This window comes from Apteryx rowi, unplaced genomic scaffold, assembly GCF_003343035.1.
Source record: "Apteryx rowi isolate R43461 unplaced genomic scaffold, aptRow1 scaffold_109, whole genome shotgun sequence".
NCBI classification, from domain to species: domain Eukaryota; kingdom Metazoa; phylum Chordata; class Aves; order Apterygiformes; family Apterygidae; genus Apteryx; species Apteryx rowi.
In genome coordinates this window covers 2,263,447-2,291,048 of record NW_020447297.1, presented here as the reverse complement: position 1 = coordinate 2,291,048, position 27,602 = coordinate 2,263,447, and the positions used below count along the sequence as shown (strand labels likewise).

General features: G+C 42.6%; 1 protein-coding gene across 9 annotated transcripts in view; it reads left to right on the top strand.

Annotated features, from left to right (window-relative positions):
- Positions 1 to 27,306, top strand: part of CCDC13 (coiled-coil domain containing 13) — a 38,275-nt gene extending 10,969 nt beyond the window's left edge. For 3 of the 9 annotated variants that reach the window (XM_026072200.1, XM_026072191.1, XM_026072210.1), the window contains exons 5-17: positions 1,462 to 1,551; positions 2,577 to 2,693; positions 3,932 to 4,036; positions 5,827 to 5,991; positions 7,547 to 7,723; positions 9,399 to 9,605; positions 10,934 to 11,070; positions 13,416 to 13,499; positions 14,330 to 14,458; positions 16,966 to 17,120; positions 20,510 to 20,621; positions 21,149 to 23,750; positions 27,167 to 27,306. In XM_026072200.1, coding sequence (XP_025927985.1) covers positions 1,462 to 1,551; positions 2,577 to 2,693; positions 3,932 to 4,036; positions 5,827 to 5,991; positions 7,547 to 7,723; positions 9,399 to 9,605; positions 10,934 to 11,070; positions 13,416 to 13,499; positions 14,330 to 14,458; positions 16,966 to 17,120; positions 20,510 to 20,621; positions 21,149 to 21,308 — 1,638 coding nt within the window. In that variant the 3' untranslated portion in view covers positions 21,309 to 23,750; positions 27,167 to 27,306. Of the gene's footprint in view, positions 1 to 1,461; positions 1,552 to 2,576; positions 2,694 to 3,931; positions 4,037 to 5,826; positions 5,992 to 7,546; positions 7,724 to 9,398; positions 9,606 to 10,933; positions 11,071 to 13,415; positions 13,500 to 14,329; positions 14,459 to 14,658; positions 15,222 to 15,250; positions 15,413 to 16,965; positions 17,121 to 20,509; positions 20,622 to 21,148; positions 23,751 to 27,166 lie in introns of those variants that run through there. The other 6 variants (XM_026072217.1, XM_026072183.1, XM_026072226.1 and 3 more) reach the window with 6 other exon arrangements.
- The last annotated feature ends 296 nt before the right edge of the window (positions 27,307 to 27,602 follow it).

Here is a 27,602-nt window from a genome sequence, read left to right as displayed (position 1 = left end):
CTGTGTGTGGGCAACAAAACTGAGTCTGTAGTCAATACATCCAGCTGACCTAATGTAGCTGTCTATTGTAGAGTGAGTTGAAGATCGGACTTCCCTGGCTGTATTGACTAGACTCCATTGATTATGAACAGTCACCCACATTGAAGATAGGGGACGTGTTAATTTGTGAGGCGAAGCTCATCCTGTATCCCTACTTCTAGATGACTTAAACTGAATGAAATGAATCGTGCTGATGGGATCTTACAAATGCATCACAATATGTTCTTTCACCACGGTGAAACACATGCTGTGTTATTTTATATAACTGTTAGCTCTTTGCTTGTATTAAAACTGAAAAATATTTAAATCATAGGTATTTTAAGGTCGCCGTGTCCCCACAAACAAAATGGAAGGTGCGGTCATTGAGCAATCACTTAGCAGAGGCTGGCATGCRTAAATGAAGTCTGCAAATGGATGTTTGCAGAAAGCATCATTAGAATTTGACCTGGCAGGTGCCACCAGTAGCTGAAATTTCTGACTCTCAGTCCATTGACTATAAGAGCTTATGAACTAGATAAAAGGGGTAACCAAAGCAGCGGTTTACCTGCAAAGCAGGAGTGATAACATTAGAGCTGGCTCTGCATTGCACTCTGATTCCCCGAATGTCTCTTTAAAGAAGAAAACATTCCTTAGAGCCTTCTTTTATTCAGACAAATAATGAAAATTTTCTGCCCTCCTCAAAGAATGAAATCTCAGCCATTTAAAAAATGCTTCCTAAGCTTTCAATCCCCAAATTCACTGTGCTCCAGTCCAGTAAGAAGTCTTTTCATYTCAACATAGTAATGATTCAGTGGGAGTGTGCGTGTGTCTGCCTTCCTATTCTGCAGCAAACAGCAGGAGACATATTCTTCCCAGGTTGAGAAATGCTACTTTAGAGTTATCCCAGCTAAGAAACAAAACCTTAATATCATTTACTAAATCTCGGCTACAGGGCATTAGGTAGTCATTTTTACCTTTAAATTCCATTGGTGAATAGAGTTATGTGCCCTTTTTTAAATATCCTGTGACTTTCTTGTAAAGTGAGTAAGCTGGCATCCAAAATCCAGATCCCATGTCCTAATCTCCCCTGTACTTAATCTGTATTTATAAATATAAATACCTATTCTATGAATCTAGGATGAGAAAATCCCCCAGAAATATCCATACTTGATAACTGATCCCATCTCAGCGAGTCAGAAACTTTTTCACTGAAGTTCTTCCACAGTAAAATAACATAGCCTTCCTTGGGAAAGACCTCAGGAAAAATGGTATGCTTTCTTGCTGATTGCATTTGAAAAATGAGGGAAAATGAAGTCTTTTTTGCTAGTATGGATAAACATTCAGAATCATCAAAATTGCTGTTATGCTTTTTTGCTAATTAATCTTCATTGGAGATGTTCTCTTTACTGTATGCACACTATAATAACCATGCATTTTTTCCAGCTACAGACAGCCATGGGAAAAATACATTCTCTTGGTGGTGGTGACTCAGGAATCAAACAATCTACTCTGAAGATGATAGAAGGAAACTTGGTATGAATTGTAATTGTAGAGAAGAAAGAAAAAGTGACAGCTGATACTAATTCTTTCCTATTGTGCAATCTTTTTTCCTTATAAAGATGAATTACTGTCATTAGTTTTGTAATCGGATTGTTCTGTTTCTAATACCTCTGTACCCCCCCCCCCCAAMTTAGGGAATATATTTGCATGAGTCTGAAAAAAAGATTCAGGGATCCTGATGGATCYGTGTTTCCTCTCTCTTGACTGCTGCACCTTCCCATCACTCAAACAGGCTCACAATGTATTGCAGCTTCAAGTTTTGGAAAGTCAGGCCTGATCTGCTACTTCTCTTTGAAGCTCTGGAATCCGAAGGAGGGTTTAGTCTGTCTTTCTCAGGCATTTTATATTTACAAGAAAAAGTAATTTTAATTCTTTTTTTCTGAGGTGACAGAATGCTGGGTCTTTTCTCTTTTGTTAGCATCACCCAGTTAAAAGATGGTAGACACTGCCCAGCTAGAAACTGTTTAAGGAAGTATAGTGGTAACAGTGACTATGGAAACCTGGCTGATTTAGAAGCTAAGTTCAAGATCAGAAAGTATAGCTCAGGCACATCTAGGTCCTATTCCCAGCTCTGCCGTATGCTGCGTTGGGAATGTAGAACAAGCCACCAAATTCCTCTACGTCTTTAACTCCTGAGTGTTTGCCAAAGTGTTTGGGGCTCCTTTGGAAGTGGAGGGCATCATTCATGTCCACTGCTGTGCAGGCAGCATGAACAGTCCGCCGGGACCCAGAGCACTGCTTTGAAAGTGTTACACTTAGCCCAAAGAGCAAGGGATAACTCTAACCTTCTATGTTTTGAGAGGAGCTGCTTTTTGGTCTGAAACTTCCTTTGTTGAGAGGTCTCTGTATCTCTCTGAATGCGTGTGCACTTTTCCATTCTGTATCCACAGCTCCTGGARCCCTAGATTTCCTCGCCACTGTATGTTCATGTTTTTCTTAGTCACCTCAGTTTTTCACTGAGGATTCTGTCCTTACCAAATCCATTCTTCTCTTCAAAGGCTGAAAGTCCAGAGGTGAAAGCGTTGCAAGAAAAACTAACCACAGCTAACTTTAAAGTAATGGAGTATCGTAATCAGCTCCAATCCACAAAACAAGAACTGAAGATGACTCAAAAGGTACTGTTCCAAGATGCAATCTGTGGCTGGGATTGTGTGCAAGAGATACACTCTTGTTAAATCCAGGGGGGGGCTTCTTTTCCTTTGGGCTTTCAAGAAGTATTCCAGTGGACTGGTACAGAGCAAACAGAAGACATGGGAGTAGTGGCTGCATTGAAAAAATATGCATATGGACACAAACAGATTTCATGCTCTGCAGTCATAACTGGATGACTATTTCCATTATTTCTACTGCTATGATGAGTACAGATTCTTTAAGGTTCAAAAGTCCCAGTCCAGCAACATAAGCTTGTCAYTGACTTGAATCATACATTCAATCCATTCCTCTTTACCAAAACTTTTAATTATGCATTTACTTTAAATGTAGGCTTCAGTCCTATTGAAGTCAATGGGATTTAAGACCATGCTTGAAGTAAAGCACATTTAAACAGTTTGAGTGACGTTCAGAGTAACCTTTTCCTCTTCATGATGGATTTTAATGCATTATTCTGCATTATGCTTCCTTTAGTTTCATCACTTTGCATGAGCCCTGCAATGCAGATCAGAGTAGAGAATATGGTCCTAAAAATAGAACTCTGCTGACCTTTTTATAAATAATTTAAATGCTCTTCATACTAACTTCAGCTCTCCTTAATGTGCCTGTTTCACAACTGTGCAAGAGACTGGCTCCGTGCCTGATTACAAGGATGTGCATTAGTCACTATCTCTACTCTGTTCCTGTTTAGTTCTGGCTACGTATTCGTGGTACCAAAAAATAATGGTATATATTGAAAACTGTTGGTAATGCTTAGTAAACCTTGATGATGAATTTGAAACCCTCTTTTTACACAAGAAGCGTGGTTTGACACCCAGCTGTACTGCTAGATAGTACAATTTGACACTCTCCAGCAAAATACGGATTCATATTTTGTGAAAAGGATAGCTGAAACTTTTTTTATGGTTCCTTTTAAAACAGAGTAATACTCAAACTTCAAAATACTGAAATATTTGCATACCCACTTCAACAAGTGAAATGATTCATGTTAGCCAACCCCCCCAAGGAGTAATAATGCATAATAATGATCTGAAAGAGCTTACATCACATGGGATACTGGATATTAGCTACAGGTGTTAAAGGCTACTGCGTACAGATACAGTGTTTTGTGTTTGCTCCKAAAGAGAACAGATTTCCTGTCACTGTCCCCAACACACGTGTTTTAGCCTAGCCTTGTTGTTAATGTTAATCCCCCTCCTCATAGCTCTTAGCAAATGAAGTTGGTGAAGACGTGAATATTCAGAGTCTCCTGACCGCTTCTGGCAGCTGGCGTGGACGAGCCCAGCAAATTCTTGTTCTCCAAGGCAAGGTGAGYTAAGTCACTGCATTGTGCTGTGTGAGCTGGGTGCCAGAGTGCTCTCTCTAACTACGTATGTTTACCTCAGTTTGAAGTAAACGTAATTCTTCATTAAGTAATGCCTAGCATCTATACCTGCTTATAAGACGTGGCCCAGTACAGAGTTTGCTGCAAATACATGACCAGTCTTTTCTGTGCTGAGGAAAGCAACTGTTAGAATAAAACACTTTATGATAACTTTTGGAAGAGGTTTTGGTTTTGTGTGTGTGTGTGGTGGGGGAGRGTGCTACATTTTAAATAAGTGTGGTATTTTAAATAAGTGTGGTATGTGTAGGATCTTCAGGAATTTCTGCAGATTGTATTAGTTAGGCTATTCCAAACATGCAAGCTTCAGTATTTAAGATGGGAATCTTTAGCATCTGTGTCAAAGGAAGAGCGTTCAGTGACCTCAGAGAGCTATGGCAGCCTAGCTAAAATCCCAGCATGTTTTGAAGGTGCCTCTCTCCACTGAGGGTAGAAGGAGCCCCTTCAGTGCCTGCTCTCTGACTTAGGCACCTTTAAATGCCTAATCTCAGATGGGAAGAACTGAGGCCTGATGAGATTTTTCAGGTTGTTCCCCCAGGAACTTCAGTAAAATCTTTAACTCTTGAATCTGAAAGGCATAGTCTAGCTGAAATGTCAGGTCAGGACAGGGGGACAATTTGTCTTCATCTTAAATAATACTCCTTTCAAGTASTTTGGTACATAATATTCAAGTAGTTTGGTACATAATATTCCTATTTTTCTGCTGTTGAAGTATATTACAATTAACTGTGGTTTTTTTGCACTCTTATGACTGAAATTGTTAACCTCTGCTTTCCCATGGAAAAATTGTATTTTCCCCTCCATTAGGATCCCTGTTTGGCATTCAGCTGAAGTTTTTAGGTACTCTACTCTACAGTACTGTAGAAATTTTCCTCTGAGCCAGTCTCCATAGGCTTCTTCTGTAGTCAATGGGAATCTGGTCAATACAGTCACTGAATGCAAAGCAAGGTCGATACATGTCATCTTTGAAGACTCCCCAAAACAAGAGAGAAAAAACGCTTTAGCAGTGCCCATTTCCCTCCACTGACTATAAAAGAAGTCTGTAGTGAATAGCTAAGATTTAGGGACTCGGTTCAGTTGCCCGCACATAGGTGTCTAATGCCAGCTGAGATACTGTAGGGTATCCCACTGGCCTCTGGTTATTGCTTCAGAWGGGTATGGATGCCCTGTAGGTCCTGTCTCATGTGTCAGATGTCTCCAATATCCCAAAGCATTTAAAACAGCCCTGGACACTTACGTTCAGGCTAATGCTTTATGTCGTAGATGTCTATGTTGTGGACATCCTGGGTGATGATTCTTCTAAAGATCAAGATGCTTAAATGTACAGGAGAGAATGTGTCTGAGCCCTAGTAGAGGAGATCTAAAGTACAATTCTGTTGCCCACACGTGTGTCTAGTGCCATTTGAGATGCTTTGGGGTATGAGTATATGCAGCTCCAGAAAGGCGCTGGTCTCCCATGTGTTCTGGGTCTCCTGTAGGTCTTGTGTCCTGTCTCCTCCCTGTACAGGTGACTTGGAYGCTCTAGGCATCTGTGTGTTTGTTAGCAGCTAACAAATTTAAGTTTGGAAGAACAGACACTGTGTTCRTTAACCATGATAATGTCAAGAAGTAAATGACAAGATGCTGCACACTGAGCTCCCTTTGGCTGTGTGTACTTTGATGCTGGACCAGTGTATTCCTGGTAAAGGCCCTGGATGAGTCTTCATATTGTCCCCTAGGTTCGAGAGCTGGAGAATCGTCTGAGTCAAAACAAAAGCAGAACATCATCAACTGAAATTGATGACGAATTTCTGGCGCTTACTGATCCAAGGAAGTTGTCAGCCCAAGAGAAGAACTTGTTGAAGATTCGCAGCTTGGAAAAAGAAAAGAAAGAAGTCTTGGAGGTAAATCCTGTGAACTGACAGAGTCCTACATGGAATATTTAGTGTGTAATAACTTGGCTACCTTCAGAGTATGTTTTTTACTCTACCTGGAGGCCATTTTGGAAACCCACATGCTCTGCTGGAGGAAGTCCTTCCATGCTTCACAGCAAAAGACTTCCACATTTCTTTTATATGTTGTACTCCTGCATAGCCAGGCATGTATTTGCAGTACATCAAGTCTTCCCCCTTGCTTCACGACTGATGTCGGATGCATCTAGTTGGCCTGAAATTTGGTCACCTGACAACTGTATCAGATATATGATGTTGGAAGGAGGGAGAGAGGCCCCGAGTTGCACTACTGCTGGCCCTGGCTCTACGTTGAGGTCCCATGTGGAAAGAAACCGTGCTACAGCTGCATCCAAGCTCAGTAGCGTGCCCCCTTACCCCATGACAAGGTGTGCACCTTTCATATACAATCTTAAATACAAGCATCACCCTCACACCTCATATATCTAGCTGCGTGGTTATGGTCTCCTACATTCAAAGAGAATGAAGTTGAGAAGTCTTTTGCAGGCTGTTTTGCATTCATCCCAAACGCCCTCTCTAAGAGGTGTTCTGAAAAGGGGTCTTAATCTCCGTCTATCATGCGCAGTTGTTACAAAATATAAACAGGCGTCCAGTGTTTAGGGCTTGAGAGCGGTTATCGCTGGTGGTACATGTAGTAACCCCAGAGCTGGAAAGGATACAYAGGCCTATATCCGCAGAAAACACAGAGCCAACTATATATATTCAGGTTAGCAAAGCACATTTCCCTATGCTCCTTTCCTATATTCACTTCTGTAAAGGCCACCTGGCCCAGAGGTTGATTAGCTGCTGCTTTTCTCATCACAATTTAACCGTGCAACAAAATGAGCAATGGGGTGATACACACCTTTTGCTCTTGGCAGTGAGAACGAAAGAGAAGATTTATAGCCACAAGTGCACAGCACAGGGAAGATTTTCCTTGATAACTGTAAATCTGCATAGCTTCAATTCTCATTTTGTGTTTCAGGCTCCACTCGCAATAACTTTCCCTGTACTTGTCCRTACTAAACTGCTAGCAGACTCCCTGGCCAGTTTAATTTGGGCCAAGACATRGTTCAGGGGACAGCATATGCCAGGGACAGTTTCTAGTAGGCAGTGAGGATATGGCCACCGTGTATCTGGAAATAAAAGAGTTTCCCCATGGAGAAAGTTTATCAGTCAGAAGTATATTCGCTTGAATGGTGAGGTGRATGCAAGAGCAGGAACATACTGAATTAGCTTTTTACACAAAATTAGAATTTGCTTCCATCCATGTACTGGATCAACATAATTCACTTGTATTCCTAAAGCAGATAGACCTTTTCTAATACCGGCAAACAGGCGGTGAATACTAGTATGTATAATTTCTACTGAGATAGGGATGAGCTGATATGCCAGTTCCATGGTTTGGATTCTTCCAGGCAATGTGTGATCCCTTGAACTCGCCAAAGCACGTAGGGCTTGGTGATAAGCTATAACTGTCATTTCTTACAATGCGTTTGCATCACTGCAGAAACTCACTGGGGAACATGATGCTCTCCAAAAAGATCATGAGGAAGTGAAAAAAAAACTTGACGCGTCAAAAGCCAGGAACAAAGTGCTGTGCAGCGAAGTGAAAACTCTGAAGGGACAGATCGTAACCCTGCTGGAGAAAGGAAAACACGACGATGAGCTCATAGATGCCTTACTGGTACAGTCTGACTATTGCTGTTGGTCCCAGGCCCTGCAGATCAGCACTTCCTATAGCTGATGAAACATGGCATCATTTTRTGACACAGTGACACAGATGGCCTTAGGATATAGAGGGGCCTGATGAATCAAACCRTGACAGCCAGAGGTTTCATAGTCAGCTAAAGACCTTCTGCACTTTATATCAGATCGAGTAAAGGCTGCAGGACAGCACCAGGGGTTACTCAGTTGGAGTCAAGTGGCTCTAAGCTGTAGGTGTTGTAAGAAACATTTTGCAGAAGGCTAGAAACAAGATTGTCTAGTAGATGAAGGCTTAATTCCTGACTCATGAAGCTRGACTGTTCTGCTTTCCCTGTTCTGCTTTCACCCCTGTCAGTAGTTTGTTTTTTTTTCTCTGAGAATGTCTGTTAGTTTTGCACTTTAATTTGTTGTGTTACACAGCCCAAAACACACAAGGCCTGAACCATAAGTACTTAACCTTGTGCGCATCCGCCTGCAGTAGCTGGAGCTGAGAGGACTCGGCCCTTCCAAAGTTAACAGTATTAGCAGGGACTTAAGATGCAGTTCTGTTGATATAAACAGCTGCTGTCATGTTCTTGCAGGCTCGGTTTGTTCTTACATGATTCCAAATGGTTTTCCCCAATTACAGTAATCAGAAAAAAATAATAGAAAATATGTCACTTTTTTAGTTGTGTTAGTCCTGTGCTTCCTGATCCAGCTCCTCACAAGCTTACAGCACTTACATTTCCTTGTTTCTGTACGTAAGTTTTAGCTAACACATGCTAATGACTAAGCGGGCATTCCTCTTTCTGCACACCARGCAGTCATGAGAGGAATATTGGTACTGACCAGCAGATTAGATAGATTACAGAGGAGCCAAACAGCAGTTGTCACTTTTCCTAAGCCTGAGCATTCTCACTAAAATTATTACAGAAAGTCACAGGTTTATTTGGGAAATAATGGTTAACCTGTTTTATCTCTTACATCAAAGCAGCACCTTACTTGCAGTTTGTTGTCATGACAGAAGAAACTGTCCAATGAGTATTAGATATGTCAGTGTGARGAAAAACTCCAAAATCCACCGGTAAAACAGCCTAGCCACATGGCAATCTTTTCACATTACCCTCGTCTCTTAATGTCACCATCACACAATCTGTTCATGTTCCAATTTCACTAAAACCACATTGAAATCTTTACTGTCTGTTATCCAATTTACAAAAAAAGTTACCTTCTTTGTCAAAGGCCAGCCTTTCTTGCTCTCTTTTCTGCCACACTCTGTAGTGAAGCTCCCAGCAAGCTGCATCTCAGTGGCCCRGGTCCTTTCTACTTGCACCATCCAGTTGCTAAAGTCTTCATATGACCAGCAGAGGCAAGGGAGGACAGACTGTCCTTGCCCAGCAGGATGTGTCTGGGTGTTAGGACTGCACAGCACATCCACTTCTTACGATGGATAGGTGCTAAGAGCAAGACAAGGTGATCTTGTGCTTAAAACATAATGGACCAAATTAATCCTTGGAGTAGTGACATCAGTTTGCTTAGACCAGGAAATGGGTTTGGCAGGGCAGTGGATTGTCCTAGCATTCATAAATATGTGTTTGTCTTGTATGAAATACCCATGTATTCTTAATCCCAGTGTACAAAAGTGAACATATCACTCATTGTTTCTATTTTATCAGAGCCAGCAGAAGCAAATGCAGGAGATTTTAATGCACCTGAGCCAGCAGGATGAGAAGAACAAGGAGTCCCAGCAAATGCCAGGGCAGCACTTGAACACTGAGGCTCAGAAACAAAGCTTCCTTATAGAGCAGCTCAAACAGATGGTGGCTGAACGAGAAGCAAAGGTTAAAGAGCTGGAAGAAGAGATTGGGCAGCTCGCGCTTCAGGTAGACAGAAGAAATGAACTGGAAGAGCACAYCTTGTGATCATTTTAGATCTGTTCTTCCGCTATCTTTTCCCATGTTGTCTGAGGTTGTTGCTAGCTCGAGATGGCAGTATCTGCCCTACTGACAGACTCTTCTGTTGGAATAATAAAGAAGTTCTTTCTTGTAACTCYGAGTTTCTTTCCCTTTTGTACCTAATTTTTCCCCAAGCTGTTTAAGCTGCAGAAAACATAGGGCTATCAGTCACATCAACGCGTGGCTCTGTGCCAAGACTATGTCATATGACTGACAACAGGGGTTGGACTGCAGTGAGGACTCCTCAGTATTTAGCATCCTCGGCTGCTCATTGCAGCAAGCAGGCGAACATGGCTGAGGGCAACATTGCCAGGCTGCCATGGTAACCAGCTGCATCCCGTCATGGGAGCAGTGGGACCTCTAAAAAGTTGTTCTCTTCTCCCACCTGTAAACCTCTTCAAAAAATTCCTCTCCCTCAGATCTCCAAGCTGTTGATATGAGTATGATGGATCTCAGCCATATGGAAATTTTATTGTGCAGATGAAAGAATCGGGAAAGTTGGCCCCTTATGGACCAGTATGTTAAAAATGTTTCCAACCCTTACGGTCTGGTGTTGCAAGCTGACAGAAGCAAGATGGTACTGTCCTTGGAGCACAGGTGTAGGGATTGAGAGTCCACAAATCTGCCAAAAGCTTCTTTTGTAGTCTGGTTACTTACAGTCAGACTTTGTTAGGGTATTTAGGCATCCAACTGTCARTGATATAAAACAAATCAAAATTCAAATGTTAAATAAGAATGAAGAAATGGAAACGTGAGAAATAGAAAATTATGCCTTAAAAGAGGCATTGGGGCTTTTGTTTTTTTAACCTTTGTCCTTATACTGGTTTTCTTTTTTTTTTTTTTCTCTGTGATTCAGCTCCAAGTTGTAGCACTTCTGCTCCTCAGGGGTTATGGTGAGACTGTGAACCTGTCAGTGGTGGGGCCAGAGAGCTGAACCCGAAATAAAATTTGGGGTAGGAACACAAACCAACCATGCTGGCAGCAGCAGTGGTGCTGTGCTGTGGGTTCTCTAGCAACACTGTGTGCACCCTTAATTTCATATGAAACTGCACTTTTTACTGATTTTTGCTTTTATTTGTGGCTTTGTTTCCATCTTGCAAGGGATAGAAACTAAAGAAAAGCTTCCGAGGAAGTCCTGTAAATCAAAAGTTAGGACATGCATGTAGCAATAATCCTAAGCAGCTGATCAGGTATTGATGCAGCTCTTTTCCCTTGAACTGTATAACTCCGTTAATACCCTGCTTCAACATTAACAGAATAAATCTACCCGTCAAGGAGACAGTTTGGGAGCTGCTGGTACACCATCCTTTGATCTCTCAGAAGATACAAGTTTTACTCTACTCAGGACCCTGGCATCGGGCAGTGATCAGGTTGGAAGGACTGGATCTGCTCGGTAAGAAGACCTGAATGTCTATGTTTAAAATTGCTATGAGTTGGTCAGAAGCATGGTTTTCTCAGCCAGTTATATCAAACCACAAGTGCAGTTTGCAAATGGCTGCGGCAGCCTGTTTACAGTATATGGGAATCTCTAATCACATTTTCTCTTGGACGTTTGTCCTGGGACAGAGAGAGATATGTGAACTTGCAGACATTACTACATTTGGCATGATGGTAGTGCAGCTAATTCTCTTTCTCCAACTCAGATAAGGTTTGTGTGGTTGGCTTAAGTGCCTTTGGCTCTTGTCTGTTATGAGAAACAGGGCTTCTAAYGAGGAAGCTTCTGAAAGCAGGGTGGGAAACTAATACAAAATTCTGTTTTAGGTAAGCAGTAAATCGCTGGTGCATTATTTAAATCGATAAAGATGCTTTGAGTAGGATTTCCTTGCAGAAATGTTGAAAGCATGCCACATTAGTTGTTCTTCACGCATACACTTTTTCAAGCCTTACTAAGGACTATTAACTTACATTAATCTTAAAACAGTCATAGATCTGATTTTTGTTCACACTAATGCCACTGTGGGACACTCTGGCTGTGTAAAGGGACCATAGGCACCAGAGGAAATTATTTCCTTTCCTAGAAAAAATGCTGTTTTCATTGCCAAAGTGTTCATGGTCTAATTGAGAATGAGGTCTTGAGACTYGTGTTAGGAGGAAAGAGGGGATTTTCACAAAGATATAATTGCAACTAATTTCTCTTATATAGTCTTTTTTTAAACTCCCTTACCAAGTTACTTGCAACATTGAGTTTGGCCTGAAAAGTGACAGGTGTATCCCTAAGAAGAACATTACTATAAAATTTGAAAAAAATCATCCAAGCATTTTGGAGTTAAAGTTAAAACATTACCCTTATTTGAAAGTTTCCTTTCTTTCCTTTTTTTTTTTCCCCTGTAGCCCCAAGCAGCTTCTTTTTTATTACTTGCTGAGTCTTCATAGCATAAAATCCCCTTGAAAGTGCACATTCCCATTTTATTTCAAGCCCTCAGATTTTATTTCTACAAGCTATTAATAATTTTTGTTTTGATGAGGTACACTAGTGGTCTTGTTAGTATCTGTGAAAGGGTTTTGCCACTGGCTGTAGTGGAAGAAAGATTACTGGCAGTGACTGTCATGAACATGATGCCCTGTATGGACTCCACGTTGTTCAGAAGAACCATACAGATCTTTCTACAATGGACATTTCCCCTCTATTAGTCTCAGTCTTGCCTTTAATTCCACTGCTTTTTCTAGAGTGGTAGCATCTCCCTTGTTACACCCTTCTGATCGACTTCATTCTCCCCCTTCTAATGCTGCAGAAGTTGTGTGGCAGAGGACAAATCTATATTTTATTCACCGTTTTTCTGTTACCGATGACTTCAAATTTCTGCTGATAGTAGGCAGGAGGGTAAGGAGAAAAACTGGGCTGGGAAACGGCTTTGTAGAAGCGCCTAAGTGCAGTGCAGAAATTATTGCTGGCGCCCGTGGCTAACATAGTTCTCTCATGAAAATAGCTGACGTGTCAGGTGGGCAATGAATGAGTCTGAGAATTGCAAGAGCCATTAATAACTTGGTCAGTGGAGCTCACTCCATTAACTTTAATATGCTGATGAGCCCTCTATTCCGTTTTACTTTAGTGAATCGTCTTTTCCTTTCAGGAAAGATGAAATGAAATATGCTATAAATAGGAGCAAAAATCCCCTTGGAGATGTCAAAGTAAAAATCTGCATTTGTAGATTGGACCACTTCTGTCATTACCAGCCTTAACCTGGGTTTGGGATGGATTAACCAGACGCAGCCCAGAAGGCGGCTGTGCCTGTTCCATAATATTAAGGCTTATATCCTCCGTTGGCTGCAACATTTAGACAAGGAAACATGGGCTTAATCTACAGGGACTTGTCTTTAGGCCATTGAGTTCAAGATCTGAARTCAAAGACCAGAATTTTATGTCCCAGGCACATATATCATTAAGAATAAAACTCATCCAGACTGGAAGTAATACTCTAGTGTTATCAGTTGAGTTCTCTTTCCACAGTAAACGCCTGACAAATCTTCCCGAGGGTCTTCACAAAGTAGAAGAATTAAACAAAATGCAAATATCTAGATGAGCATATTAGATAAAGTATATTTTTAAGAGGCATTTGGAAACAAAAATTCTGCGCCTTGCTGTTGTGTATGCATAGCCTGTATGATATGTACTTAGGTGCCTCTGAGAGTCTCTCCCCTGCAAGGCAGCAGTAAACACAAACATTGGAAGATAACAGGAGCTCCTGGAGGACTGCCCTCTACAGAGCGCAGCGCTTAACAAAGCTGTTTTCCTCTTAGCACCGTGTCCAAGATGGGCCATACGCTTGTAGAATCGGCGGCTACTAAGCCTTCCCTTTCCTGTAATAACATCACACCTGGAAGGTAGGTATATAAYGTTCATCGTAAACAAGAAAGATTTCCTGCCGTGCTCCGCAAGCTGCTGGCAACCCTTAGCCCCTTCTGCCTTGTTTCTATAACTGACGGGTTCTTTCGCCATCCTTCCTGCCTGATACTGCCAAAGGGTTCTGACACAGGCTCCACTGCTTTTTTGCTCTCTTAATTGTTTCAGCTGATTGSTAGTTTTATGGCCCCATAAATCCCACTTCTCCTTTCCCACCCCCACCCCCCATATTTCTATGGTTTTTTGCTCTAAAGGAGCTATTCCTGAATATTCCCATGCAGAGAGGTAGGGGAAGAAATGAATGAAGTACATAATGATGAGATAGATGGAAAAACTACCCTGTTCTGTTCATCACATTATTAGACAAGAGAATGGCCGTTGTACTAATGCTGCCCGAAGCCTTTTAGTTAAGGAAAATCAATAGCGTGCTATTTAATAACTTAGTGTAGCGCTGTGGAGAATACACATATAGGCTTCTCTTGCTTTGGCAGTAGCAATAGGAGGAGAGTCAGCATTTGTGAACTGATCCGCGGTGAAAGTTTGTTTTCAGGGTTGATGGGAAGAGGGAGCATAGTTGCAAAGGAAAAGGCCTTTTTTTATTGAAACCCACAGTTGCTTTATTTCCTCATGCTTCTTTTCCACATATTGCAGTATAGAGGTTGGTGCTGGGGGGAGGTAGTGAGCTCGGCTCTGCAGCCTAGCTTAGTCTTCGGACAAGTGTATTTTAATACGTTTTTCGAAAGCTCTCTTTGTTTCATTGCTTTCATTTGTGAAACGGGAAACATACTCTTTACGCTTCTGCTGGTTTTAGGCTTGCTGGGACTGACAGCCCGGATTTGAAAGTGCTGCAGACACAGATCGCAGAGCACAAGGCGCTCTGCCAGGCTGCTGAAGTGGAAAGAAACAGGCTCCTGGAGCTGGTCACTGTGCTGCAGAAAAGGTAGCGGCTGACTGTCAGCGTCCTTTGTGCGATGCTGTAATTAAGGAGCTGTTGAACCGACAGGCGCGTGATATAGCGTGCAGTACAGTATGCCATACGCTGCCGGTATGCTACTTCCTTAAATAGGGGCTTTAAACAATTTTCTGCTCAATTTCACTGAGCAGTTGATGATTCCTTTTTTTTTTTTTTAATCCTTTTAGAACAAAGGGCAGGAAAAATGGAGGCATCTTCAAGCACGCTACACCTATATACATCTAGAAGTGTTGTATTTATGTACGTGTGGTATTATTTAGGCAGCARTATTATTCATCAGTAGTAAATATTGTAATTATTGTTATAATCTGACTTCTGTTCCAGAAGCTTTTCACATTCTTATAAGTTTCATTGTATCYTTTTCTCAATGAATTTCTTCTGGTTTAACTGAAGTATAGCGGTGATTTTTTTTTTTTTTCCTCCATTACTCAATTCAATTTAATACAGTGTTGAAATCCAGATATGTTTTAGGAGGACAAAGTAAGCAAAAGTCTTTTCTCTTTAGACGCCTTTCAGCTACTGATTTTTTTCCCAGTTACAGAATCTATATTATTTGTTCCCAAATCTGTATTCGAGCTTCTAGGAAGATACATTTTTGCTACTGTGCTTTTGAAGACAATACATACTACTTGCTTGCTTTRTTTTATGCCAATTACTGTTTCTCAYTTGTCTATCTTTTGTCCTRTACAACTGATCGCAGTCAGAGAAATATATTTTTTTACAATGGTTGATAAGGTATTGTCCCCTGTTGCTTTTAAGGTCTAAATTGTGGAAATACACACTGGGAGAATTCTATTCATGTAACTCCATGTGCCTTTAATAGAGCTATGCAATTAGATAAGGACAGAGATGTGAGTGATTGCTGAATTGGGGCCATAGTGAATATGGGATAATGAAGAACACAGAGTCAATGAAATGCACAGTTAAGAATAAAATGTACCATAGACTGATGATTCAGCAACTCCACCATTATCATTTATCAAGAGCTCCTGCAGGTAAAGTAAATTTTGTGAGATTGTGTGCAATAACTCTTGGAATACCTCAGGATAATATACTATCCAGTCATATCTCAGCATGAATGTATGTAAAAAAATCAGGCCTTTCTCYTCTTCCCTTCTCTGTTGGAGTGTAGGTCAACAAAACTCAAGTAACATATGATGTTTAAGTCAAGGGAAGTTCACTTGAAGTGGTTATATGAGTGGGATTTGTATACAGCAAGAGGATGTAACAATTGCCGGAATTTAGGATTGCCTTTTGCAGTTGGTTACTGCAGAGCAGAATACTTTCAGGAGAATRCGCCATAGTAAACAGTTTGTAGGATCAGTCCCTCCTGGGGGAAGGGGAAGAGCTAGAGGAACATTTCAGTACAAGTTAATCGTATTGATAGGAGCTTTCATAAGAAATGACTTAGTCATGTCATTTCTCCTCCACTGTTTGTCTAATGTGGATGCTAGGGGACCACCTGGTCAAATGTAAGTTTAGTGAATTCAGAACCACTGAAGAGAAATATGATTTCACATAGCGTGTCACCAGCCAGGTAATTCACTGCCACAGGAGGTCAGAGTCTTGCCTGTAGCTAGATTTTAAAGACAGTGATATAGTTTTATTATGGTTAAAATATTTTTCAGTTATGCCAGCTAGGAGGGAAATAAGACTAATCAAATCTCTTGATTCAGGGAGTAAGCAGCTATCACCCGTGGGGTCAAGAAGGAAATTCTTTTATTCCCAAAGACAGTGAGTCAGTTCAGGATTCATACAATACAGTGAGTCAATTTGGGATTCTCTCTAGCTTTAAATTCCTTTAAATCATTTGGTATTAGGCACTACCCCAAACAAGATGCACATTTGTGGGTGCACAGCAAATTTTTGTAGTTAGTTGTCTAAGCTGTTACATGGGGCAAACAGAGAAGAAGTTTACTTTTCCCTATGAAATTYCAGAGTGGCTCATTGCTTTCTCTTCCACTCAGTTTCCTCCATGGTAGTTTCTAATGRCCAAGTTTATTAAAAACAATATTCAGCTTCTTTTCTTACTTTCAGATAAGTGATGCAGAACAGCTAAACACTAGATAGTGTTTTTAAAAACTACCTTCCTTCCAGATTTTCCCAATGTGTTAAAAAAAATTCAATTTATTATTCCTCCAATTAATGATCTCCCCTCAACTATCTGCAGCTTGCCTGCTTATCTGAGTGGGCAATTTACACAAGCAGCCAGTGTTAAGGGATCTAAGCAACCTCCATTAATGGGCCAATTATTTATAACTGTACTCATTAGTTAATTCTGTTTTGCAAATTTGGAGGCTGTCATCTGGAAGAATTGCACTGGGATTCCTGCCTTTGGATGCATGGAAAATTCTCCTATTCCCTCTTTGGGGAGCTGTGCAACATGAAGCAGAATTCAGTACTAAGACTGACTAGCACTAGGCTCCTTACAGTCATGACATGAAGAGGCTGAACTACCTTTTTTTGCATATCAGGGTGGAGGAAGGCAATGATAAAGTTTTGGAAGCTGAGAAGAAGCTTCAGGAAGAGCGGCGGCGATGTGTAATTTTGGAGCAGCAGCTTGAAAAACTAAAAATGGATCCAGGGAAGAACACAAGTGCACAGAAACCTCCCCTGAGGAGCAAGGCAGGTGAGGTGGAGTGCTTAGCAAGGGGAGTGTCCCCCAGGCCATCTCCATGGTTAATAAATGGCAGTGATGTTTGGACTCTCATCTCTCAAACCTACACAAGTGCTTGACCTTGCACACTGTAATTTAGACCTACTCAGAGCGGTGGACTGATACACAAGGTGAAATCCTGGCCCTATGTAATTCAAGGGCCTTTGCCACAGATTTAAGTGGGACCAGGACTTTTGCAATATGATGTTTTCATGGGATGAGGGTCTACAGGAAGAACTTGATGCTGCTCTGTGTCGACACCAGGCCTCTTACTGTGTTCCCTTTGCTCTTCTGCCTGAGGGATTCATCTGAAGGTTAAGTTAAGAGCAGAATTAAAGGATGCATCCCAATTTAAGGCCTGTCAGTGCCTATGAAAAACTATTGCTGGTGATGAAGTAATTAGATCTGGTGTAATTTATTATCCCATGAACATGATAATCTCCTGCTATAAATACAAAAGCCTTGCTAGCATAGTTACAAAAGAAGAATTCATGGTGAGATGTAAAATTTTTATTTCCCTGATCAGATCCTTTTATTGCTTAAGGACTCTGATTCTGTAAAATGTCTAAACCAATAAAATGGCACATATTCTTAASGAAACTTTTACAGTGGCTTCCCTTTTTATATGTATTTTTATAAAGTAGAAAGACTGTAAATGCCAAGAGACGAACACTAGCAATAGGAACTTCAGTTTGGCAAATACTGGTATGGACATCAAACTGAGTTATGGTGACTGGACAGGTCAAAAGCCCCATAACGGACCATGTGCRTGCTCTTGGCCTGCCCCAAGGTGAAACACATGATCTTGGGCCATAGGGAAAGAGACTGCCCCGCAGCTGGGCAGATGTGTGCCATGACTTTCCATCATGACTCCATCAAGCGCTACTGTGTGGACTAATCCTATTCTCATCGGCTTCTTGCCTAGCTGATCTGTATTGAGCACTATGTCCTGTACACGTGGTCACCTCCCTTTCCACCTGCACAGGGGTCTTGCTTCTCCTTAGGCTTGGGTCAGACAGAGGTAGGAAATGCTACTTTAGCTGTATTGCTTTTCTTCGCTTCTGCTATCCTAGTGCACTTGGTCACATCCATGTTTGGCAATGAGATCTCTCAGGAACAGCGCGATGATGCGAGATACTGTGTGGTGTTGTTCACACTGGGAGCTAGGCTGTCCTGTGTAACATTTCCATGGCATTCAGGACCTCAAATGAAACACTGCCATTCACCCATCTGGTGTACAGAGAGAAATTAGGCACACAGGAACAGGATTCAGAGGAGCCTTTATCCTGAATGGGGACTAAGAGCACGTGGATGCTTGAAACTTACTCCTGTCTATAAACTACTGATCTGTTCCTTAGAGCAGAACTTTTGTGTGCTTAACAAGGGCCCCAGCCAATACTGACTCATTCTCATGTTTTTTTTCTGTGAGCGCTGCTTTTTAGAACTGTCCTACCTTTATAAACAGAGCCTGGCAACAGAAAAAGTAGTGCAGAAGAACTTAAAGCCTAGTAGAAAGACTCTGTCCTAGGAAACAAGATTACAGTTCAGTGACCAGCTTCATGTTAGGCAGAAGAATATTTAGAAGCTGAGTGCTCCAGTTTTGGGGTTTTTGGATGTCGGGCATTCGTCTTGAGAGGCAAGCATTGCTGGGGCTCACAGGAGCGATATAATGGAATACCATTGGTGGTTCCCAGTAGGGCTTGGAGGTGGGAGGCACTGGATCCCTCAGGCAGTTCAGCAGGTGCCCAGAGCAAGAAATCAAGTTATGTTCAGGTACAGATAGTGGCCAAGTGAGAGTGTTGGGAATTCAGTCTCCATGGCAGGCATTTTCCTTGGCTCTGTGCCTTAAATAGTATGAGGGCATTTTGGTGCTGTCTTCTAGAGGAGGATTTAACTGATTCTTTTTGAGTTTTATAAAAACCTGGTAGCATGAAGTGTTGATGTGTTATTCTGTTATCCTACATGTACATTCCCCTTGCAATCTCAAAGAGATACAGTGATCAGCACTTCAGGTCCTGAGCCATTTTGGTCAGGTTGTGCTGTAGTAATGGTTTGGTAGATCACCTCTGAGAAATTGGCATTTCGTAGCTGGAGGAAGCAGGCTGTTTTCACCAGCCTGCATGGCACTCTGGTGTGACAGGTTCCTTCTTACTAAACATCTAGTTAATTATCTTTGTCTGCCTAATGACTAAAAGAAAATGTAGTAAGGATTAACAGTAAGACTAGTAAGAAGAAATTGTCTGTATCCTTCTTTGAAAAGAGCAGCAGCGCTTAGTGACTTGGCAAAATGCTCTGGAGTCTGCACAAGAAGCAAGTCTACAAGTCTGTAATTTACCTTTTTAGCAGAGCATGTACGTTATCTAAATGCTTTCATGCCAGATAGTTGAGGAAATAAGAGATGAAAAACTTGAGTATGTAATAGAGACTAGAGAACCTACTAATTTACATAATGTTCCCTTTTCTTTCTGAAAGTGCAAAATTGGAGAGAGCTGATCTAATTACTAATCTAATGTTTCTGGTCTCTTCGATTCAAGGAAAGCAGATAAGGAAGCTGAGCAGCCAGAAACAGCCCACTTGCATTTTAAATTTATTTTTGGTTTGGGTTTTTTTTTTTTTTTGTCTTATCCAAATTTCTAATTTGCAAAGAAGAATCCCAAAGGATAATAGATAACTAACAGCAGGTTTTCATCCATCCTATAAAATACAACCTCAAGATCAAAGGCATCTTCTTGGTTACACAATATAACCATTTCTTCTCATATGTTTTGCTTCTCCAAACCCAGTAGTGAGGTTCAGAAACCAACATTTTTCTGTTCTGACAGACTCTTAATTAGGAAAGCATTCCTGATTTAGAAAGCTTAATTTTAATTACATTTATACATGCTTTACTGAGTTGAACCTATACTGTGTTTATGCTGAGGACCACAAAGTGCTTCACAAAAGCTGTTTCAGTGTGTGCTACACAAGTATTAGCACAGGCATTCAGAAAGCAACAGTTGTCACAAGCTTAAATGAAATACAATGACAAGATAAACATCAAAATAATGCCATTCAACTGCTTCTATCATCTGTTGATTTGGCCACTTTAATATTTTGAATCATTTTTTCCTCTCTAAGTAGGTAAACACACATATTACTGTATTTAGCTCTGAAATGCAAACTCATGATGTTTTACTTTTGCTGAAAGGAGATTAAAATAACACACTCTCCTATATATTTACAACATGTTCATGGATATATGAAAAATTGAACAAACTCTTTAGTACTTATCTACTACTTCCTGAGATTTACTTGGTGTGCCACCAGTGAGAAAGATCACTTTTTTGTTTTAATAAAACTCCATTTTGTGATTAAATCTACAGATCAGTCCGCTAGTCAGTCTAGACTCAGCTGGAACATGAGTGATAAAGAGCTTTCTGCAGCTCAGCTCTCCAAATTGCCTCTAGAATCGCAGATTCAAGACCTGAGCACAAGGTATGGTTTCCCATCCTCCAGGCGGTGTTACTGTCAGCTTCTTCAAAAACTCAATAGCTAAGATTCATTGTTGTCCTCTTAACAGTGATATTACCTGGCCCAGATCCTCAGATGATGTAACCCAGCAAACTCCGCAGAAATCACAGGAAGTCTGTGAGCTGTTCCTTATCCATGTCACTCTTATACAAACTTCCTATAATAATTATACAGATACCCAGACATGTTAAGTTAGCACAGACCACCTGCAAAAAAGACACCATTTCTTTTTTCTTCACTATTGATAGCAAGCTTATTAATGAAATTTTCACCTTTAGCAAAACAGATCTGAAAAGGATCTTGACCTTCTAATATTCCCTATCTCAAAGAGAAAAGGAACAAGTGTTTTTATGTCTGCTCTTTCTCATGCCTGTCATAAAATTATCAGAGAGCATGTGTTTCAGTGTTTTCTTCTCTGGAGCTGAAGCACTGTTCTCATTTGCTTTGAAGCTCCACAGCTCACATGAAAGTTTCCTTTTGTTTCCTCATAGGCTTGTGATGCAGCTGGATGAGAATGAAGCTCTGAAGGCTGCTTTGGAAACTGCTGTGCGAATGAAAGAGGAAGACTTTAAACTGTACCAAGACACAATGGACCAAGTGAAGGAGATCTTTCTACGGGCCCTTCGGCAGCAGAAACAAGAGAAGAATTAAGCAGGATATTCACAATCCTTTGGACTGCCGAGCAGGGGGAGAGCCCAGGCATTATGCCCGTGAATTGAAATGCAGGGGAAGTGTAGTTTTGCAGCATCAGATCATGTCATTTCTTTAGCGTTTGCAAGAGAGGATGAGAAATGGCTGAGCCGAAGTACAAAATCAGTCAAGATCTTGCATTTCAGCAAGTTCTCTGTAAGAGTTAGCAAGCAGCTGGCTCTCAGACTGCGCATGCTGTAGTTTGGTGGAGTTTAGGAAGCTGCAGTTCTGCCGCATGATGTTGGGCAAAACCTCCCCTAGTTCCAGCAGAATTTTCCTAGAGCGTGCTCGGTGTCTAATACGCTGCTGCCCTTATCTGCACGTGTAGGAATTTGCCATACAAAACTTATGCCAGCCCTTTTCTAAAGCCATGCCAGGAACAAGTTGAGTTGAATTTTTATCAGCATACTGATACCTGTCTGTCTAAGGCTTTTCTGCAGCACTTAAGTGCTGAAGGAGTAGATTAGCCTGGCCTGTGAATATCTGCAAGTGAACTTTGTGGAGACTCCATTGAGCACCCCGGCCTGTTTCTTTGCTTGAACGTATTGGCAGTGATAAGAGCTTTCACTGCAGAGGTAGACAGACTGTGTGCAGACTACCCCTACAATCAGGCAGACTTACTTTAAATTCAGCTCCTGTAATAGTTCATTCTATATGAAACTTGCCTTCCAGGATACAAATGCCCGATTCCTTGGTCTCTGCATTCATCCATCAGTCAGGTCTTGTTCTTGCTAGGAAGAAATGCTAGCAAAACACAGGCAAGTTCTTGCCACGCTTTTGGTGATGCTGAAAACCCTTGCATCTCTGTCATTTTCTCTTACAGCTTGGTGAGAACACTGGGTGCAAGCTAATCAGGCATTAACATGCAGCTTGCCAGCAGTGAGCTAGCCTTAGGGATTATGAGCAAATGGAGAGCTAGTCATTTTTGTRTAGTGCTGCTTTGTTTCTCGGTTGAAAGTCTTTCAAAGCTCTTCTCTTTCTGCTTCGCTTTGTTAGCCTCTTTTTGTAAGTGTGAAGTTTGCCAGGCATTAACCCCAACCATCAACAAAAAGTGGATTTGTAGACAGGCAAGCCACCACTGCCTTCGCCAATAGTGGGAGCAGGTTCCAATTCTTGCTTGTGCTGAGATAAGGCAGRGTGGGGAAGAGAGCAGAGCTGGAGTTACTCCAGGTGCAGTGAGAGCAGTGTGGTCCCTGTYTTCTTCCTGCTTAGTTTCAGCAATGTCTCTTCAAATAGTTCATGGAGTCCCTGATGGGGGAGGCCGTGGAACCAAGGAGAAGCGAAACGCCTGAGAATTAACCCTCTCTGTACYTAAGAAGAGCTCGACCCTGCTTCCCCAACACTGGCTTTTAGCTGAGCAAACCTGTGAGGYGTCTGTCGCAAACAGCATGACCAGAACTGTGCTTTGCCAGACTCCTCTTGCTCTCCCTGGCAATAAGAGGCATCTTGCAACCCTCAGCCYTCTCTCCAGCATCTGACAATTCAAGGAATCCTGGATCCCCTGTAACTGTGATGGGGGGACAGACACAGTCTCATCCAAGTGAGCCACAGTTTGCCTCTGTTCAGCTCCATCCTGATGGAGACTGTGCAATGTGGGGTTGACTGAGCAGACCAAAGAGAAGAAATCAGTTCACCTCAGACATATTTTAAGGACCTGCAATAGTGAGGAGAAGTTGCTGAAAAGTTTGCTGAGCTGTGGCAAGAGGTGTGGATACTTTGCTATGTGTTGGCTGCTAAATTCAGGCTGATAGCTTGCAGCTGGAGATTCTGATTTCACTTACACAGAAGTGTGAATCAATGATATTTTCATGTAAGTCAGTGTACATGAGACTCARTGTGCCGTCCTTTCTAGTACGTGGTCAGCATTTGTCTCCTATCTTCATGATGAAGCAGTGGAGATCATACCGCTCTTTAGCAAAATTCTCCCTGGGATGGCTATAAGTCATCCCATGAAACTCAAATAAGAAAATTGGAGGACTGTATGTTACAGAACACATATGGCTTGATAATACATGGTGCAAACCTCAAGGACTGCAACACTCATTTCTTTAAACATATGTTTGTTTGGGGTTGCACAAAAACATAATCTTTTTATACTCTCTCTCTCTGTCTCACAGGATGCCTTGAAGGAGGAAGGAATAAGTCACTATAAAAAGGCCTGTTTGGAGAGCCCTTACCAGTATCTGTTCTCATGGAAACGTGCAAACCTACTACCTCCTATCACAGAAGAGTGGAGGGTCTGAACACAGGCATGGCTGTCCAGTTCTTCTCAGTTTTCACCTTAGTTTTGAAATAAATTCCCTCTGCATTTCCAACAGAGTGACCTTGCTTTGGTTTCTCCTGGTGTTGACATTGCATGGATCTCTTGCAGTGACCGATTACCTTTTCCTATATGTTTTCAAGGTATGAGACTGATATACCCACTATGCATGTGTTCTTATGACTGAATATAAGAAATCTGGTCAGGTGTTTGAAGTAACAGTCCTAGTTCAGCTGGCTTCAGCAGCCCCATATCCCCCAGCCCTTCACCCTGTTTTGCCTACCAGCACCTGTCCCCATGCCACCCTTTCTGCTCTTCTGGTACAGACGTCTCTGGAGGTGCATGGTGCAGCTGGTTCAGTGGTGGTCTGGCTGAGAAAAACTCACAACTGAACCAGGGCAGGGTTGCTTTTCAGCTGAATCAGTTCCCTTTACCAGTCCATCATTTGACCACTCCCATGCTCTGTCTGCCTCTCCAGCAAGAGAGGGCCTTTCTATGAAAATATCAGTCATCAAACTACAAGCTAGATGTGAWCTATGCTGATATGAGAGAAGGGCAATAGAGAAGCTGATAAATGCATGTCTGTTCAAGTCCCGATATAGTCCCGTTGCTTTTTTTTTTTTTTCTATTACTATTCCCTCAAAAGCTATCTATCTCACACGATGTAACTTTAGGACCCACCCTCACCTAGCTGAGGTATTAATCGGTTCAGATTTTTTTTTATTCAACTCTCTGAAGGAGTGTCCGAGTGGAGAATAAGTATGAAACTCCATGAATGCAACAGAGAAAAAAAAACCAACACTGAAAATATTTGTCTCRCTGCCTGCAAAACACATGCTACTTGTCCTCAGCCACAAAATCTCTCCAGCAAACTTGATGTGCTCTTTGAGCTACAACATTTCTTTTAGGGGRTCTTGCTGGGCTTGACCTGAAAACTTCAAAATCCCGTGCTTTCCGTGGAAATTTGTCCTAGTGGATAAGCATCAGCCTGTTAAAATGCTGTGCTTTAACTCTGATTTGAACTTCTCTGGTTTCAGTTTGCAGCCAGTCATCGTTATGCCTTTCTTTGATAGATTTAAGAGCTTTGAGTACCCAGCATTTCCTCCCTGGGGCAGCCTTCATCCAGTGTAAAGTAATGCCACAGACCTCTTTTTGATAAGCTAAACAAACAGAGGTTTTTTCAAACTCTCATTGTAGCAAATAGGTGGTGACACCCTAGTGGTGACACCACTCTGTACCTCTGACACAGGTTTGTGGCTAGAGTTAAGCTTTAAAGAACAGCGTGAGGTTTAATTCTGCTGCTTGTAGGTATTGGAGGCTACAGACACCTTTGGATTAGCCAGTAGGATTCAGCCAGCTTTTAGCCTATATATGCTAAGAATAAGCATCCTCTCTGAGGCTAGGCAAGGCTGAAACACCTGGAGCGAGTCAAAGGCTTTCTCATGCCCCGGGGTTGGGTAGAGCAGTTGCACCAAAGAGACAGACGCTGCCCGATGGATGCATYCAATTTTGAAAGCACGACTGAACCACTGGGAATAAAGTCTATTGCAGCTTACCCAACCGACTGGCCGCAAGGTGAATTAAGTTGTGTTAGCGCTGTTAAATATAGGCAGTATCTTCACGCACGAGCCCTGTGTGCCCTGGGCTCTGCAGAGGCTCAGCCGCTAGGTCAATGCCAGTCGCACTGTAACCTCCTCAAATCTACAGACATAGATTGGGTCTGCAGGTGGCTCATGCCTTCCCCATGTATTAAGTCYTCAGGGACTTTTGATTTTTGTGACACTAGAGAAGGCAGTCACCTTTCCCTGCAAGTTCCACCCCAAGGCCGTGGTCACCTTGCTCTTTAGGAGCTTGGCAGCAAGTCCACTCGTTAGGTCTCAACTAAAGCAGGGTGGAGGTGTGAGGAGACAATTTCAGGCATTGAAACAGAAGATTTACCCAAGTAAGTCCTTCCCGTGGGGAAACCAGAGAGAAAGCCCACGGGAAAAGGGTGCCGTGGGGATGGTAGATGGAAAACTGCTTTGACAAACCCTCCGGCAGCTTCAGCCGACAGCTGCTACTGCCCTGCAAGCAGCAGGGCCATCATCCCGGTACATGACAAAAGGAATGAAGTTAGGCTTTAAATGGAAAAACACTGTAACAGAGCCACTGTGCTCTAAATTAAGCTACAACCAAGCCAACAGGAGTATTGGGTTTCTCCCCTCATCCTCTCCTCTCCGAGACCAGCTCGCAAGCCTGCTGCTCCCGCAGGACAGGACAGCCTCGCACAACAAAATACTGGATAAATCCCCACGCTTCTCTGGTTACAGACCAAAGGCTCCGAAACCGATCTGCAGGCGGAGGRTTAAGTAAGTCCTGGATTTTAAAGCAGCTCATTTGTCAGCAAGAATAGTTATCTCCGTTGCTAAAAACCAGAGGAACATTGACCGCGAGGCGCAGCGTGCCGGTGAGAAAGAGGGGTGTAATCCCTCCGTCGTTTACCTAACTTTCTCAGTAATGAGAGGGGATCGTTACCTCCCTGCCTGCTCAGGAGTGTTGCAAAGGAGGAATACGAGGAGGCTCCAAGGTGCTGCACATGGAGACACATAATGCTGGAAAGAGCTGAGTTTCCTCCACCCTGACCCTCTCGGCATCCCCTGGAAATCAAATCCTAGCTCCAAGCAGGAGCTTGGAACCACCCTTCCAGCAGGGAAGGTGCTGTGGTGCGGTTGGCATGTCTCTGGCAGGGCGTTTCTGCTCCCACACAGCTTCCCAAGAGCAAATCTCGCTGCTCTGGGAGGCTGGGACTCATCCTGGAGCCCAGGTGCCTCCTTCTCTGCCAATGTCTTATGTTTGATGCTGCCTAGTCTCTGAGAGGCCAGAGACTTTGCTTTCTTGGGCATATGTATTGGGATTGGCAGCCTTCTGGAGGCGTCTGTCTCCCGGCATCTTATYTTTGATAAGATATCCAAGCTCCAGATGCCTAAATGAGACCTGTGAATCTCGGTTTTTATTCCTGGCTGGACACATAATCCAAGTTTCAGTGAGGTGCAGCGCAAACACAGTGTTCCCACCAAACATCTCCAGTTCCTGCAGTGCCTCGCTGAGATGGGCCTTTTCATTAAACCCCACTGCTCTTCCCACCCAGCTTGTCTGCCGCTGGAGAGGGATCTGGCCTCAGCTAGCGCGCCACAACTTTCGGTAACCTGCCAGATGTTTAACAAAAATATCATTAAAACCAGCACAAAGCTGTAAAAACAGCCCTTAATCATAGAGCAACAGCACTGGRGCAGTAAAGCACAGAGGCATCCCCTGTGCCAAGGAAGGCACGCTGGTCTCATTTGAAATAAATCTTACTATATTAGAAATCAAGAGGGTTTTTTTTTTTCCAACTTTTTTTTTTATAATATCTATAAATCAAAGCTARATTATTTTTATTGCCACGATTCCCAGAGCCTCATGAAAAGCTACCCCGGAGCCCTCTATCTATATCAGACTTTTCAYCCGCAAAGCTCACAAATTACTCGGCACAAAATAATAGCAATAATACGATAAAACAATAATAAACAATCTCTTCCAGGCCCCAACGGCGAGATGCGTATCGCCTCCGGCCCCAGCGGCGCCGCGGCCGCACAACGGAGCCTGTTGTGCCTCCGAGCCCCGGCGCCGCTAGCAGAGCTGCCGCCTCGGCCCGAGGGAAGCAGAGGAGCTCCACCACGGATGGCGCTCGGAGGGAAGGTTTCGGGGGGACGTGGCGGGTGGGGAAGGGGCTGGTTTCTCGCTGGGCTACGCTGCGGGAGATGGGCTCAAGTGTCTGCTCCAAGCCAGGCGGACCGCGAAGAGGGGTGGTGGCAAGCGCCAAAGTTTCAAGATCTTGGTCGCCTCTTGATGCTGCTGGCATTGCTCACCGTGAGGCCCCCGTGCTGGATGGGCAGGAAGGCTTGGAAACAGGGAACTCTTTCCCAAAGGTCAAAAATTTGCAGTTTTCATTGAAAAAGTCCCACTGGCATGGCAGT